The 18064-nt window shown below is 43.8% G+C and overlaps 1 protein-coding gene across 1 annotated transcript in view; it reads left to right on the forward strand.

Annotated features, from left to right (window-relative positions):
• The first annotated feature begins 3383 nt into the window (after nucleotides 1–3383).
• CAPN13 (calpain 13) overlaps nucleotides 3384–18064 on the forward strand; it is a 53108-nt gene continuing 38427 nt past the window's right edge. The window contains exons 1-2 of the mRNA XM_027712948.2: nucleotides 3384–3555; nucleotides 10339–10587. Of these exons, the coding sequence (XP_027568749.1) occupies nucleotides 3472–3555; nucleotides 10339–10587 (333 nt within the window). The 5' untranslated portion in view covers nucleotides 3384–3471. The remainder of the gene's footprint in view (nucleotides 3556–10338; nucleotides 10588–18064) is intronic.

Consider the following 18064-nt stretch of genomic DNA (forward strand, 5'->3'; position numbering starts at 1 on the left):
GGCCTGATTTGGATAGTAACTCCATTTTCAGGTTTTGAGTATATGCTGAAGAACATGGAGTACCAGAGCAGCTATCTGGCTTGCCTCAGGTTGCAGCCCTTCGTCTCTCTAGGTGTTGGATGTCTTGTGGGAGCAAGGACGAAAGGTGGACAGCAAGTTGCCTGTCTGACTGGAATACCAGCAGTGTACCCTTGTTGGCACCTTACAAATGGCAAGATGTCAAGGAAGAAGAAGCTGTACTGTGCAGTATGTGCCACTAGTCAGCAAAGGCTGAGGTGAGGACTGTGGACTGCAAATGTTTTTACTACTGAATGATCTGCAGGCCAAGGATTCTTCATCAGAGGATGGCGGGAATGTTTCTGGAAAACAAACAAATGTGAGACTGTTGCAATCTGTTCACACCAAGACAAAAACAAAACAAAAAAGCGTGAAATAAATTTTCTCATACCCACAGGGCATTGACAAGGCTGGACTCAGAAATGCCAAACAGGGACTAATGTGCTGGTGAAAACAAGAATTTCATTTCGATGTGCCCTCCACAAAGGTCTGTCTCTGGCATTTCATGGTGCCCAGTAACTGTTCATGAAGAGGTAGATAGGGGACACCGAGAGAGGGGTAAAAGTGCTCCTTCCTTACTTACCTTTCTGAGCAGTTGCTAGCAAAGTTTGGTAAAGCAAAACAGCAGTGCTATGACCAGATGAAACGGTGTCCGTGTCACTTGCCAGGACAATGTCATGACAACTCTGTTTAAAATATGCTTTGATGATACTCTTGATAATGGGATGGACTCATTCTCAAAGAGTTTCAGTGCTATCTGCTGTGGGGCCAAACTTTTGTAGAGGTTGAGTACATTCAAAATGCTTTCATATTCTGTCCCTCATTCAAATGAAAAACAAAGTCCAGAATTTCCTGGGAAACCACATTAGAAAAAATAATGTCAGACCAAATGCAGTGAGCTATTGCAATAACACTTGAAATCTTTTTTACATTGAAATGTTAAATCTTTTGGATAATACAGAGAGGATCCTGAAGTGACAGGTTTTTCATAAGCAAAAAATGCAACTGTTGCAAAATCGGAACGGAGCCCAATGGCATTATTGAAATGTATTGTGTCTTTCTCATGGTGAAAATTCATTGTTAGTGGCTTTCATGTTTGACAGAATTGCATTTTTCTGAAGGAAAAATATTCCACTGGGAAATGCTAGTGCTAATATGGGTGTCAGTAACAGGCTGCCTGTTTTTTTATTTTTATTTTTATTCTTGAAGAATTCCCACTATAGTTCTGAAGTCGGTGGATATTTCTTCTGAAAATAGGGCTCTGGAGAGATTTATTTTTCACACCAAATCCCCCCTCCCTCAAGTGGCAGTAGGACCTAGCTATGTGGATTCATTATGTACTGTTAAGCAGCTGCCACATTTCACTCAGGCAACAGTTGTACTTCACTTATGAGCAAAATGATTCATATGTGAATACAGCGAAAGTGCTGCAGCTCGTGGTGAATTTGCACTGAGGGGCAGCTCGTGGGTGAGGATTGGGTAAAAACAGATGCTGAAGAAGGACTTTGTTATTTGCCTGATAGTTTATACAATCATAAAAGTTGTGCTTTAGAAGAGCAGGTCCTGCCAGAAATAGGAGTGCATAAGCACAGAGAAAAGAAGATTGTTTATGAGTAATATATTTATAGCTTCCCTGCATCTTGTGTAAGAGAAGCAAATAAATGGTAATACTTGACCTATATACAAAATTCTGAATGAGGAAATGAAATGGATTGATAGTATTCTTCCATTAGTCAGATAGTAAGAAAACAGTGGGACACCCAATTATTGCAGCAAATGTGACAATGACTGACAGAAGATTCCTCTTTTACACAAAATGTAGTTGTGTTCACTACCCTGGACATTTTCCCAGCCTGTTACTTTTGTTTACCATGGTCTAAATTAGGAGTATTTCTACTAAAAAGACTGTGATCTTCACAGGGGTAAAGGCAGCGGAAGTAAGAAATGAAGGCATATGTCTGAAACATTGTAAAAAATAACAGTCTTAATACTTCAGCACAGAAGCTCTGTGGGTGTAGTGAGGAGAGTCCCCTTTCTTAAGGCCAAGGCTTCCACTGGTATTTGGGCATAATTATGCAGTTCCTCCCCACACACCCTTGAAAGGTGATACAAAATTCCCTGCTTCAGAGATGCTGCTGGCTACTGTGCTGGTTTTAGCTGGGGTAGAGTTCATTTTCTTTACAGTAGCTGGTATGGAGCTATGCTGGATTTGTGCTGAAGACAGGGTTGATAATATAGAGATGTTTTAGTCATTGCTGAGCAGTGCTTGCACAGAGTCAAGGCCTTTTCTGCTCCTCACCCCACCCCACCAGAGTGGGCTGGGGGTGCACAAGGAGTTGGGAGGGAACACGGCCAGGCCAGCTGGCCCCCACTGACCAAAGGGACATTCGATACCATACAGCATCATGCTCAACATGGAAGAAGGAGGAAGGAAAGGACATTTGGAGTTACTGTTTTTCCCAGTAATTATGTTGTGTGATAGAGCCCTATTTCCCTGAAAATGGTGGAACACCTACCTGGCCATGGGAAGCAGAGGATTAATTCCTTGTTTTGCCTGGCTTGTGTACGCAGCTTTTGCTTTACCTATTAAAGTGTCTTTATCTCAACCTAGGAGTTTTCTCACTTTTACTCTTCCTGATCCCAGTGGTGGGGGAGTGAGTGAGTGGCTGTGTGCTGCCAGTTGGGGTTAAACCATGACAGTTATGCAGACCTAGAGTCTACCCTCAGGAAAGCCAGGAAAAGAGAAGATATGTATGTTTAGCTTAAAATCTCTTTTAAAAGAACCCCTGTGTTGTGCATTTTTTGGTGTATTTTTATTCCAGGGCAGAGAGGAATAAAGGTTCTTTAAATTCCAAAAATATATGATGCCAATAATCTGTGGTGCCAGCTGAGACCCCACAAGCCATTCTAACTTCACAGAAAACCTGGAATTAACAGCACTTCATGATATTTGCCCTTTGGTGCCAGTACCCTCTAGACCAGAGGGAGGAACGCATTGCAGCTGTTGGTCCTAAGCATAGGAGCCCTCCTTTATTTGTGCTTTTAACAGCCCTGAGGTGGTAACTTACAGTGTAGAAGTAGTTTTGAGTTTCCAGTGATCCATCAGCATCTTTTGCTCACGAGTGGATCAAACTGCACAGTTGCTCTAAGGTGGATTAATGTCCCCACTCTGCAGAAGCAAACCTCAAGCCAGGGCAATGTTGCACCTGCCAAAATGTCACAGGGTACCACTGGCAGAAAACTCCCCTGCTCTCCCCATTCACAGCCCTGTGCTTCTTACTGAAATGACTCTTTTTTTTTTTTTTTTTCTTGCAGGATTCCACAGATACTTAGGATAGCAAATAATCCAAAGGCTCATTACTGCACATAAATCCCTCAGCCTTCTGGGTTTCCTTCTCTGGAGCCACTGTGAAAATGGACACATCAATACAGCCTTCTGCAGAAAAGCTGACAATCTCAAAATGGGTTCATGCTGCAATAACTGAAATCTCCTGCCAGGTTGGTGATGGTGCTTTCTAATCAACTTTGCAATGAATATTTCTTAAATCATGTTAATCCCCCATTTAAGCAGAGATATCAGTTCCAGACAATGAATCACCATACCTGGAGGGGAATATACCTGCCGTTTCCCCAGAGAGGAGGCGATTAACAGCACGCGTGCTGTCAGATGAGCCAGCAGCACTGGCATTTATCACCTCAGAGCTCCTTTCCTGCAATGAAGGAAATCTTTGCTCCCTGCTTCTGGTGCAATCAGCTTTTATTTATGTAGTGGTTATGGAAAACAGCTCTTAAAGAAAAACTGCACCTGTTTTGCTCTCTGGGGCAGGTTTTGCTCTAATTTACATGGATGTATTTCCTATTAGAGTTTGCTAAATGTTGGGATCTCATGAGGAAATGAAAGCCCTAAAATGTGAGCAGGCAGGGTGCAGTACACTGCTTTTAGACCCACAGAGCTATACTAAACATTGATGAAGAAGCTGAACTGTCTTTTTCATGAGCTCTTTTATGTTCTCATCTCCCATAGCTCCTAGGGAGCAGCTGCTATGCGAGCTGCTAGCATCTCAACTCAAAGAGACTGCAGCCCAAGTAGAAAGCCTTGTTCTGAGGAAATTCCTGAGCCTAGGTGATTGTATGATTACTTTGGGTAAGTAAAGAACTATGCTTTGGTAAGTTTTGTTGTGAATCCCCAAGATAAACTTCACAAACCTTCCCTGCAGAGTGACTTTTCTTTTGATGAACAAGCTGTGATAGCTTGAAAAAGAGAGGGTAGTTTCTTGGGTCTTTGAGTCACGCTCCAGCTCAAAGCAGGTTGACTTCTGAGTTAGGTGATGTTGCTTATATCCTTGTCCAAGTGAGTGTCTCCAAGGGCGGAGGTGCTCCAGGCTCTCTGGGCATTTGTGCCTGGCCACTCTAAAGAATTTTTTTCTCTCCAACTTTTCGTTGTTGCTCCTCATGCCTGTTGGCTCTGCCCATCTTGCTGTGCACCTTCAAGAAGAGTCTGGCCTCACCCTCTCTGTAACTGTCTTTTGGATAGTGGGAGACTGCAATTAGGTCTCCCTCCCGACTGAGTGGACAAACTCTCTTAGTCTCCTCTCTCACACTATATCCTCCAGCCCCCTGACCATCCTGGTGGGTTTCTACTGAACTTGCTGCACTTTCAGTGCCCCTCTTACACTGGGCAGCCCAAAACTGGATACAGGACTGCAGGTACCATCTCAGAAGTACTGTGCAAAGAAGATGGATTCCCTGCCTTGACCTGCTGCCAGTGCAGCCCAGGATGCTGTTGATTTGCTTTATTGCAAGGGTGCACGGTTGTCTCTTGTTCAGGTTGCTGCCCACCAGAACACCAAGGGTCTTTTCCTCAAACACACATTTACAGACTATAGGAATACACTTAGGATTGCTACCAGGAAATGTGTCCCTGAGAATGTGCTGCACACATTCCCTTGAATTTTGGCCTCTTTAGGCTATCTCAGTTCGGTTTCCCGAAAATGAATATTCCCATATTTTTGCTAGATACTTTTTTTATTCTTTGGCTTTGGGCTTTAGGATAATGGAGACCAGTCCCCTTCTAAATACGTGGATAACCCCTGCTTCCGCAGGCAGTCCTGGAGGAAATGAACTGCCCAAGTAAGTGAACTGATGTGGAATTTAAGTAAGAGCCCAGTGTAAATGCTAACAGGCATTGGCCTGAAAAGTACCTGCTGCTTTTACTGCTGCAGAAAGAATGACACGCACCACTGATAACTTACGTAGTGAGTCCTGCCATGCTGTGCCTGGATCCAGGATGATTGCTGCATTTCCTGGTGATAGGAGGAGGAAAAGATTATATGAAAGGGTGGGAGGTACAAAGAAACCTATTTCTTTTATAAGAATTACTGCAACTGAAGCCCCAATTAGCCACAGGAAACTGTCAACAAACATAGGTCGACAGACAATTCATTGTGCATGACTAATAGAAGTCTGTGTGTGTATATATCTATCTATATATATACTGTGTGATATCTGTATAAAACTGTTACGCCCAAGCCAGAGTGGTTGCTTTTGGCCTTGAACTTGACTTCAACTTGGCTATGTTTACTTAAGGCGTGGCAAAAGCTGCCCTATAAAGGAGAACAGGGATAGTACCAGCCTGCCTGTTTCTCTGTTGGTGTTGGCTGGAGAGTTACACCGGAGGCACTGCAGGTAAAACATCCCTTTGCTGTTTTATTTAGTACAAAATGAAGCAGGTAAAATATAAGTAATATAAGTAATAGGGCTGGAAAAGCACCACAGACACATTGAGAGGGGTTTGCCTTGGAGAGACAGAATAAATGAGAGTCCCTGTCCTTAATGTTACCTGGAGGGAAAGAAAAGACGAATTTGCCATCCTAGAAAGAGCCTCATAGTAAAATGGTAAGTTGTCAAAAGTAATTGGATCAAGTGGGAGTAGAGATTCTAAGATGAGGAGGACTCTATAGTTACTGTAGGCTGCTGTTAAATGAGGTAGAAAAAAGGTATCTGGAACTGTCCAATGCTATGTATGCAAAACGAGGAGAAAATTGACTTAATAAATAGCCAAGAGGGAGTACTTCACAGACTGTTTGGAGCAGAAGGTCGTGTAAGATGCCACTGGGAAAGTAATCTCCTGGAGGGTTGCCAGAGTGCCTGGCTTTGGTTTTGATTTTTTGTGGTACTCAAGGCTTTCACACATTGTATGTACAAGGAGCTGTTGTCCATCTGGGGTTTGGGATGCCCGTGTTCTGGTCCCTGCTCTGCCTCTTGTGCTTTCCAGCACTGCAGGAAGCTACTGAAAAGCAGCACTCTTGTTTGTTTTTAATTTGAATGCAAGGAGAGCTAATAAACTCACACTTTCCTTCATTATAAAATAATTCTGGAACTGAGTTTCTGAAGTTTTTACAATACTTCAAATATGTGAATGAGGGGATCTTAGAGGAAAGAATACTTGTGTAACTGTAGCGTATATTGAGTATTATAGGGAGATGAAACATAGCTTAGGAGTTGAGTGTTTGAGAGGAAACAGGGGTAGAAAGGCTGCTGGCTTATTGACTTTTCTGGTATTTTTTGTAGGGTTTGAGAAAATTCAGTTGCTCTTTCTGAAGTACAGACACTCAGCTAAGCCAACATATAATGGAAATGTTTTGATAAAATCAGTGGAGAGAAGGTTTGGCTATGAAGTAGACACATTTTCTAATTGCTTATTTCTACTTTCTCCACGGTGAAAAATATCAGAAGCTATTGAAGGAAATTATGTCTGTACCCTGACATAAATCTTTATGCAAAGTGTAATTAGCTGTCAGTAGCATTTGCCACCATTGAGTACCTGATTATAGTAGTGGCTTGACATCTTTTGTGAATGAGTGCTGGAGGGAGACACAACCCTTCACTGCTGCCTTTTAAGCTGTTCGATGCAGAAAATGGTCTGTTTGGTGTTCCCCCAATAATTGCTGCAGGAGTCACCAATCTTTTTTGCTCTGCTATCCTCAGAGACTCGTCTTTCTTTCTCATCCTTTGCAACTGTCACACCTGATCTCTTTTGATCCTTCTCTCTGTAGCTTTTCCACTGCTTACCTTCTCTCCCTCCTTCTTTGTCCTTTTCTCTGGGAAAGAATTTCTCCCTCTGCCCAGAAGGAAGAGGAACCAAAAAAGAGCAGCAGATACAAAGTTGGGTGTGATTCCCTTCTCTATTTCAGATAAGTAAATATGTTGAAGGAGATTCCAGGACTAAGTAAATGTTTGTTTAACCCCTTCTGAATAATAATTTCCTTGCTTAGTTGAGAGGCAGACTCTTTTTTTTCTTTAGAGTTTGACAGTATGTATGAACAAACTTTTGTGAGTGTTTGAAATCCCTCCCTCTCATTGCATCTTGTGGCAGGGAACAGTCCAAGGGCAATGCCTCCAATACCCATTCCATTATAACTCTGTCCCTTGAAAGTCTTTCTGACGTGGGTTCAGCAACAGTAAGAAGCTCCCCAACCAAGCAGGCAATATTCTGCTTTAACAGCTGTTGAGATCTTTTCTGTTGCTGATGGACCCATGACAGCTGAGCAGCAGAGCTGGGGCCAGGGTTCAGGATGCTGCTCCAAAAGAAGTGGCCCTCAGAGTTTGTTGGTGCTGGCAGAACAGTGCTAGCCAAGTATGCCTGACCCCATGGCCTACCTGCACAGGGGCATGAATGGTTATAGTACTTGTGTGCCCCCAGACACAATGCTGATGAAGTTATTCCTGCAAGGGAAGAGTAGTTAAGTGTATTATTTTCTTCAGTCTGGTTGCTAATTTAATCCTGATATGTTAAACAACGTAATTAAACACACACACACACATGCTAAAAACTCTTGTTCTCTGTCAGAAGAGAGGGAATGCGTGTCAGACCCAGCCTTCAAGCTCTGTTAATTTTAATTTGAGTTTTGGAATTAGTAATCAGTTTTGCTGGAACACCGTTGCAAGAAATAGATCTTAGCATGCATGGGGCCTGGGCACAGTTTCAAATGAGTATTTCTTAAGAAGAAGCCATTCCCTTGTCGTGTTATGGTACATTACATGAGATTTATTTCCATTGTATCAAAAACTGCAAGCCCAAGGGGAGTGTTCTCTCTTCTTGTTGGCCGAGGGTGGTTTGTGAATTCCACCCGATGTTTTTGTAGGGCTTTTAATTAAAACAATGAGATGCAAAACTACTTATTTGTTTAGGCTGTTGTTACAATGCCAGGAGATTAAGTGACTTGAAGCAGCAAGAAAGGTGATGAGACTAAGTAAAAAGCGTGTAGGGCTGGGAGTGGGGGGGCTGTATCACACCTTCATTGTGGCTGAGCTGTGTTTTTCACATGCATGAAGAATTAACAATACAAATCTGAGGCTCTGCTCTTACAGGAGCAGTCTGCTGTCTTTGTGCCGCAGCAGGAACATCTCAGATCTACAGGTAAGTTTGTTTGGTAGAAAAGAGCCCTTTCATCTACTGAAGATTTGGAGGAGAAAAAAAAAAATAAAAAGAGTTGTGGCATCCGGTGCTTGAAAGTGAAACTAAGTGACTTCAAGCTACAAGTTAGCACAGTGAAGTTAATTAACTGTGGGAGTGGCTTGCCCAGGGTTGTGGTGGATTTTCCAATGCTAATTTGTGAGAAGGTGCATCCTATGCGGATGCCAGGACCTAGGGGCAGGAGTCACTGGATTAAGTGCAGTGGCATCCATCATGCGAGATGCCAGAGGAAGTGATCATGGTGATCCTTCTTGCCTTGAAAGTCTATTGATAAAGGGCTTCACCAGAGCCTTCCCTTTTCATAAAGAAAGAGGCGAAAGGGAAATTATAGCTCAGGCCAGTTAATATTTTGGTTTTGTGAGGGCAAGTGTGAATGAAGGGTGAAAACTGGTGTGTATCCTAAGTCATATTTTGATCCAGCAACAGGTAATTTTGTGTGACAAAAGGAGATGAAGGAACCAGGAAGCAAGGCAGGCTGCACAACCTTTTTGCTACTTCTCTGTACCCTGAAACTCACAACAGAACTTTTCAGCTGAAGAAAGATCCCCAGGAGGTGGTGCACATGTGTACACCCCTCTTTACATCCACGTTGCTCTGGGGAGCACACCTGAAAGCCTGTACTCTGCTTGGACAGAACAAATTGCTCTTTTTAAGCTCCGGTATCACTGGCCCCTACAAATGTGCAAGTTTTCTGCTTTCTTGAGCCCTTCTCCTTCCCGTGTCCTAAAAGCCCTCCCATGCCGCAGTCCAGTGTCTCCATGGAAGATGCACTACCTCCCTTGGGAACGAAAGTAGATTTTTGATGACAGTTGTCCTGCTTTTTGATGACTGTAAAGGGGACAAAGTCCTCAACAGAAGATTTTGGCTCCCACATCCATATGTAGCTGTGCCAGGAGGTGTATTAGCAGCTCTGTTCAGCCTAGGGTTTCACTGCATGTGTTAAATGTTCTTTTTTCCTAAGTGAAGTGCCCCTTTTCTTTAGACACATTAACAAAGAGGGGATCTACCATGCTCCAGACTGGAATTCCTATAGATGCCATGCAATGACTGCCCAGTTTAAATACGAATTTGAAATTCAGGACTGTTTCAACACTGGCTTCTGAATGAACTACTGAGTCCAAGAACCTCGGACCCTGGTGCACACTCACATGAATGTGTAGTGTAGGTGGGATCCGGGTCTGGATCTCAGCACCGTAGTTGTAGAGAATCTGATAGAATACCTGTGTAGGCTGGTAGGACGTCACCCCCTAATATGCCCAAGCTTCTTTGGAGCAGATCCAGGTAAGGAAAGTCTCTGTCATCTTTACGTCTCACAGAGAGTGACCATCAAATGCTCACATGTGGAAATGAAAAAAAATAAATAACCGGAAAATTCCCTGGGCACTGGCACGATACATGATACATGACCAGAAGAGTCCTGGGTACCTCTGAGCAGTCTTTCTGCTCGCACTCACTGTCCCCTGCATCTGCAGCAACTGTTCCATCCCCTGTGCTGCAGATGTACCTCAGTGCTCACACAGCGGCTCACTAACAGCTTTGCTCTCTGTCCTCAGGGAAGACTCAAAATTGAATTTGTAGCAGTGACAGCACTGGTTTAAGATAAACTAGTTGGGATTTGATGACTACTCTTTCCCCATGCATTTCCAGCTAATAAGGATTTTTTCACTGCGGCTGCCCTCAGCTTTGAAAGCTGCTGCTCCACAATCCTCTTGGCAGGAGGAGGGGGGCTGTTTGATTTCCCACACACTTCTAATACACTGCTTTGGATCAGGAAACTAATGGCACCCCATGTCTCTCCTTCACAGGAAAGGGGCACAATGCTCGCCCCCAGCTCCACTCTGATGCCGGAGCAGGGCCGGCAAACCACAGGAGCAACAGGAAGCCTCCAGAACCTGAAGAGGTTTAATAACCAGGACTTCAAAAACCTACGAGCCTTGTGTCTGAGCCAAGGGCTGCTCTTTGAGGATGACACCTTCCCTGCTCACATCAGCTCCATTGGTCCCAACCTGCTCCCAGAGGATGAGCTGCGACGAGTACAATGGAAGAGGCCAACTGTGAGTTCCACCAGCTGGGGTGTTTCATAACCCTGCTGCTGAATGGGAGCACTGATGGCCAGTGGTTAAAGGCCTTCATCTTGGGGAAGGGAATCTGTGTTAGCAGGAAAGTAGACTTTAAGGGGAACACTGGAAGCACAACACTGCAAGGAGGGATCCTTGCTGTGGGATGTTTGGAGGGAAGATAACCTCTGTAACGTTAACGATTTCACCAGGTACATTTTTGTAGGAAGTTTGTTTCCGCCTGTGAACCTGATTAAAACTAGTGTTCCCACTTTGATATGCTTCTAGAGAACTTTGTGCAAACCTGAAAAGCTGTCAAATTCTATTAAAGATCTCTGATTTCTGTAATCCAAGCAACTGACTCAGCAATACCTATTTTAAAGTAACTGGGACAAGGCACGAGATGAAGTACATTTGTGTGCTGATTCCCAGTTGCAGTTTAATAGGCAGTTATCATCTGGCATATGGATGTTTAAAATAGGAGGTGGAATCACATGCTCAGCTCTTTTATCCTAGGACCTAATTTAAGAAATCTTTCCATGGTCAGACTGCTCAGTATAGCACTGCTCTGTACCATTTGCTACTGGCACTGCTACTGGATTAGCCACGTGCTGCCCTTTTTCTGGGTTTTGCTGAGCACACCACCAGTGCCTGGAGACTTTGACTTCCCTGGACTGGGAAAAACCAGCTCATCTCCCTGAAGGCAGTGCCTCAGGATGTAGAGACAGTAACTGTGAGATTGTAAAGATGGGACAAGACAACTGGAAAAGATTTGTTTGGATGGCAGATGCATTAGGGCAGTGAGGGTGTGCTGGAGCTTGGCAGTGTGGTGGCCTTGGCGCTGCAGCGGCAGAGGCTGCAGCCAGCATGTTGAAAACCATGGGTCCCAGAAGGGAAGCAGTCTAGCCAAGAGAGCCTGCAGAGCTGCTCAATGTGGATGCCCGAATGGAAAGGTGGGAAGTGCCAGCCCTGATGTCAAAGGAGTGTGATGTGGTGAAATATCAGAGGAGTAGAAGCTGCAGCCTGGACACCAGCAGGGCTGTGGCTGCAGTGTTGTGGTAATAGGGATGGGGCCTGAGGCTTGGACATCTCCCTACCCGCTGCTGCAGCAGGGTCTGGAAGTGTCAGAGAAATTGTGTGTGCAGGGGTACAAGTGCTTCCAGTCTGGATGGATGCTTTATGATGTGGTAGTTGTGGAGGTGCTGAGTGCAGATGTTTAGGTGTCCTCTGTGGAGGTGCTATGAAGGGATCATTCTCTTCTGCAGAAGCAGCTCCTACCACAGGCTGAATGTCTGGGCTTCTCCTTCGGCAACCTTCCTTCAAATTTGGGTCCAGTGAGAGTACAGCTGGTGCTGTGTTCTTTACACCAACACTCTGCTTACAGAGTAGGTGGGGATAAGCTCTCTTGAAACAGGGGTTGTAGTAGGAAAGTGACTAAAAAATGCAAAGGAGAGGAGTTAGTTGCCAGTATTTCCAGTCTGAGAAAGACAAAGGTATGATAACTAAGCCTTAGACTCACAGAAGACAAACATGGATATTAGAAAGGACTCTCAGGGGCATTTTAAAGATGAATAAACTGGAATAAGATGTTATGATACAGTTCTGTTAAGTACTGACACCCTGGTGCTTTTGCATTTTGAGAGCGGTAGAGAAGCATAGAATTTCAAAAACATACAAAGTGACTTAGAAACCCAAATACCATTGATTTTGAGGCCCCGCACCATGGGATGAACATCTCTCCTATTCTAATATCCTGATAGTTATTTCATGTGCAAAGGGACTGTTGTACCTTGTCAAAAACAGAATCTGCTGCTGGTAGTGCTTGAAGTTTGTCAGGGGAGGCAGGTATTGGAGAATTCCCTTCTATTTTGCAGAATCCATGAATACTAAGCTTATGAATAAAAACTTTTGTGGAATTGGTTTAAAAATTTTGCATATGTCTTCTCCATCCCATCACTTCCATTTTGAAGATTTTTTTTTTTCAGCAATCACTATGCACTTTCCAGCATCATCACACCAAACTGTCTGAGACCAATTGCTTCCATCAGTTTTCCAGAGGTTTGTGGTTTTTTTAAAAAAGAGTCAGGATCAGAAGTCATTGGCTTTGCCAGAGCTCTCCTTCAGAAAATTAAACCATATACTCATGGCCCAGGGTTCATGATGTGAACACTGAAAAGCCTTTTGTTCTTTTACAAAGGCTAAAGCAGCATCACCTGCTACTCTTCTACAATATGCTCGAAGGACAAAAACTGAGACCTCCAACTCAGCTGGCTCTTGTGGAACAGAAACACTGAATGTCAGTGCTGAAGAAGGCTCCATTTTAATTTTTTTGTTTTCTCAGTTTGACCAAAATTTTCACCTGTAGCCATTTTGCACCAAGCCAGGCTTCGCCCTGCTAGACAAGATGCAAGATAAAGGGCAATGGCATCAGCTGCCAGGGGAGACCAACCAGAAGTTCTCAAACATCACCACAACACCCCTGCTGTGTCACTGCGACATCAAACTGTGGCCTCAATTTCCTGACAGAATGAATGAGGGGCAGAAGAAGTTGCTAAACAGCAGTGGTTTCTTTTCATTTACAGAGCTGCAAATCTTTTGAGTGAAGAGTCAGGAAGTAAATAAAACTGTGTTTGCATTTCTTAAGTCCTGAAAGGCCAGTGCTGTGTCCAATTGCCTATGGGAGTTGGTTCCCCCCGGGAGGAAGGGGGAAAGCTTCAGTGTCAGGAGCAGCAATGCTCCAAATCTGAAGTTGTTCAGTTGGGCATTTCATCCAGGTGGAAATGTTCATAAACTCTGTTCTTAGGTTACTGCAATGCTAAATGTAAGGATACAGGATCCCAGGTATTAAAGCCACCTAAAATACTTGGCACAGAGATACCTATAATTTTCCCAAGACTGTTTCCTACCTGAATACATCTCCCAGAGGATGAGTGTAGTTGTATCCTGCTGACAGAGCATGGCCAATTTAACCTATGTCTATATTTTTCTCAGCCTCCACCATTAGCTACCTCTGACATTAAAAAAAATTGTCTGGAAATGTACCTGTGACTGGCATCTTGGTCCTAATAATCTCTTAGCCTCCATTTACTGAGTCATGCAATGTCTGGTTATTTAAGTGGTAGATAGCAATTATAACTGCTGTCTTTGTTCCAGATCCAATTGAGCAGTCGAGCAACATACCTGCTTCTATTTTACCTTGTACATTGTCAAGAGAATTGCCAATTACACTCAGAGTTTGGAGTCTTCATATCTGGGAGTAATGTATAAAAGGGAGGGAAAACAACTTGGTTTCAGACAGTGATAGTCAGAAGTGACAGTCAGAAACAACATATTTTGACTTGTAAACTGATCTGATTTAGTAGGCATGTCCCTGAAGAGGGGGAGAGGGTGGATCAGGAGCACCAAGACAACATTCAAAATGTTGCTTTTCCTAATTCTGAGGTAGATGCACTTTTCCATCAGATGGGGACTGCTCCAGGCTGCGTTTTCATCCCCAGGCCTTCAGTCTATGTCCACTGAAACATGAGAAATTTTTAAAAGAGATTTTGTGTGTGGTACTTCAAGTATTAATAGAGGTGGAGTTGAAGGTACCAAATACAGCCGGACTTCTGCAATTAACTGGTCTTTTGGCTAACCTACAATTCTGAGAGAAAGAGAAATTCTATTTTAGACTGATAAAGTATTTCTATTGGTGGGCTTTTCTAAAGATCAAAGGGAAACTCTCCACGAAGAATTATGTCAGATTTAAAAAATTGAAATGCTCATTTTACAATGTTCAGAACAATTCTTTTTCATTGTTTGCTGCTTTTCCTTCACAGAAGAAATTGAGTGGAACAGAGGAAGTCATGAAATGATTTGCTGTTGCGGAATATGCATTTTTAACCAATTACTGTTTAGGCTAAAGATTTCACTCTGTTCTGATCATACTATACAGATGCAAAAAGAAACTGAATTAGGATGGTCCAGACAATGTGAATTGTGGTGATGGTAAATGCTTTATTTTTACTGACATTGGTTATATTTTCAAGCATGGTATGTGTGAGGGGAGAGAGCTTGACATCTATGCAGCAGTGCCTTGGCCCTGCACCAGGGATAGCCCACTGCTGTGCTCAATATGATGCTCATTATAAATTTTAAAGACAGTCTCTGATCTGCAGTGCTTATGCCTTAAAAAAAGGTTAAAAAGCACAGGGTGAAGTTGCTGGAGATTATTCTGAAGGGTCTTCAAGGTCACAGACTACTACTCCTGCACTGCTTACCCTGGGTCTCTTGGGGACCCTGTAGCTCCCTTAGGAGAGAGGGGATGCTGAGCAAGAGCTGACCTAAGATGGTCCATCCTCTGATTAACACAGACTGTGGTTGTGTGGGCAACCAGAAGAGAGGGAAAAGCTGCAATGTGGCCAATGGAGGTTTGAGGATCAGCATGAGAGAAATCCCTGAGAGCCTCTAATGTGACTTGTAGGAGGGATGCATGGTGAAAGGACTGTCTGAAACAGCCAACACGGGTTTTGTCTGCACCTTCAGTCTGTTTGTAGTACCAGGGCATGGACTACTTGAGTATTTGTCTTGTGTGTCTGGTGTCAGATGAGGAGAAGGGAAAGAAAGAATTCCTTGGGCAGAAGTCACAGGAAGAGGCAGCTTTAGTGTGAACTCCAGCAAGTGATGTACCTTGTTCCTAAGGCAGAGTCTGGTGCTATGGCACTTAGCATACAAAAAGCATTGGGGAAAATGGTGCCCTTTGAGTCAATGCTTGTTTGCTGGGAAAAGTGATCCATCGTTTGATTCAATAATTTTGCAAAAGATCTTGCTCACATTTTCTCTTCCCTTTCTCTGTCCCTTCCCAAAGAAAATGTAACCTTCTTTCAGGAACAGAGTGCCTATTGTGATTCTACATAGCCTTTGGTGATTATTTACTTATTGGCATTTTATTTATTTCCCAGAAATTTCCAGGAATTAGCATCAACATTAAGGATTTTCAATCCCAGCAAATGAATAAATCAAACCAGACCCGCTAAAAAAAGTAATTTTGAAGTTAGTATCTTTCTAGACAGATAAGCTGAGCTGGATTTCCTACTGCATCAGCCTTGGTCTGTGAGTAGCTGGAGGGGAGAAAAAACCAGATTTTATTCAGGCAAAAATTTAGACAACAGTTTGAAGTTAACCTAAAAACTTATCTCTAATAGAACAGGGAGAAAATGAAGAAAAACCTTCCAAAAAGAAAAAAAAAATAAAAAAAAGAAGAGGAAAAAGAAATGAGGAGTGTCACATGAGCTGCTTTAATGAGGAAAGTTAAGGAAATGTGGAAATGTGTGGCAGTGAGGGATAATGCTGTCCTTCACTGCCTGCAGGTCTGTCACCTTGGGGCCATTTCCTGGCATGAGCCAAAGCTGCTTACCAGCTGTTTGTGGTGGAGTTTATGGCTTCAGACTTTCCCAGGGGCCACAAGGCCCTTGGATCCTGTTCAGTATTTCTCCGTGATGAAAATCAAAATCAATTCCTCTTATTTTGGAGTGTGCGTGTGCAATCAGTGTAATTGAACAGGAGCAGCATCTCCAGGCTGCCATTGTCTCAGCCCTTGCCTACTCAGCTGATTACATCTGACCTCAACTTGGAAGTTCATATTTTTGGGCCAAGGAAGCTGCAGTGCATCACCATTTATTACATCTGTCTTTCTGCACAGGCTTTAGATGAAGAGGGTTTATTTGCATCGTATTCTCTGGCTCCATTCATCTTTGGGAGGGGCCGACTGTGAGGGGGTATTTGCACATCCTGGGTTGATGGGAAAGCTGTGCTCCTATGATGGTCTGCTGACTCCCCTGCTTCCCTGTTTCTCAGGCTAGGGAGTCATCTGGCACACATATGGCTGTGATGGCCAGAGGGTAGTTGGTAACACTGTGGCACTTTGAAAACTTCAGCTTGTATGGTTCAAGTGGGAGGTTTCAAGACCTCTAAGGAAACCACCTCTCGAAAGCTCCAGGTACACAGGCTACCTCCCTTGTTTACATCCTTTGTGTTTGCTTCCTCTGTTTGCAATTATTGTTTTTTTAACACTGAGCCACACAAAGCAAACAGGTTTCAGTTAAAATCTGAGCTGGTTTCTGGTCATCAGTCCATCCTCCAACAAGACTTTGTTTCTTCATTTGTGGGCTCCCCACCCATACAGAGTCTGAGGACCTCATTCTTCCCTTGCAAGAGGGAGGTGGAGCAGAGCAGGGTTTTTAAGCAACCAAGGCATTTGTATTGAAATCAGGCAATTAAGGATTGAGCCATTCTTCTGTAAAGCAGGGAATTGAGTTCTGTCAGTGTGAGCAAACCCCTTGAGAGTAGTCTGATTTTTCCTATTAGTTTTGGCTTACTCAGTTATCCTCTCTCTCTCCAAGCTGTCTTTGCAAGCCAGATCTTTGGTGTGACCAGCATAGCTTATAGAATCACAGAATTGTGTAGGTTGGAAAAGACTTTTAAGATCATCAATTCCAACTGTTAACCCAGTGCTGGTAAGCCACACTAAACCATGTCCCCAAGTGCCACATCTGCATGTCTGTTAAACTTCTCCAGGGATGGTGACTCCACCACATCACGGGCAGCCTGTTCTAGTGCTTTGCAACCTTTCAGTGAAGAAAGTTTTCCCAATGTCCAACATAAGCCTGTTCTGGCACAACTTGAGGGCATTTCCTCCTGTTCTGTCACTTGTTACCTGGGAGAAGAGACCAACTGACAGAACTCAATTCCCTGCTTTACAGAAGAATGGCTCAATCCTTAATTGCCCACCTGGCTACAACCTCCTTTCCGGTAGTTGTAGAGAGTGAAAGAACCCCCCTGAGCCTCCTTTTCTCCTGGCTAAGCAATGCCAGCTCCCTCAGCCTCTTCTCATAAGACTTATGCTCCAGATCCTTCACCAGCTTTGTCCTTTGTTCTGCCCTCCCTTGTTACTTCAACGGTCTTATTTCTGTGGAGGTTTCCTGTGGTCTTGGGATATATGCCAGTGGTGTCACATATACCTGACCCCTCCTCAGTGCACTGCTAAGTCAGTGCCTTCAGCCCAGGGAACTGTAGTAACATATTTGCTTCTTAATCCAGAGCAACACTATTACAGACACAGCAGTGATGCTGAATTAACATTTGTCCAGCTGAGAACAATTTGGCTTTCAATCAATAGCAGCCTTTTTATTTGTCGTAATTGGTGTGTGTTGAACAGGGAGCACCATGACTCATGATGGCAGCGCATGTCAGGATGGCAGAGCTGGAGCCAGGGGGAGCAAAACAAGTGGAGCTGAAGGGAAAGATGTGGGCAGAACAGAAGCAGGGCTGGGATTTTACTTTAGGGTTAAGGTAAACTGACCAGAAGGTGGTTCTGCAAAGAGTCCGCTTCTGCCCCTTAACCCTCAGTGGCCTTATGCCTCCTGGATCATGCTGGGCCAGTGGGGAAATCTGTGGGAAAGTGGCCAGGGCCCAACCACCATATTGAGCATCATCC

This window comes from Pipra filicauda, unplaced genomic scaffold (genome assembly GCF_003945595.2).
Source record: "Pipra filicauda isolate LSUMZ 115617 unplaced genomic scaffold, ASM394559v2 scaffold143_size2779998_pilon, whole genome shotgun sequence".
Taxonomy (NCBI): Eukaryota; Metazoa; Chordata; class Aves; order Passeriformes; family Pipridae; genus Pipra; species Pipra filicauda.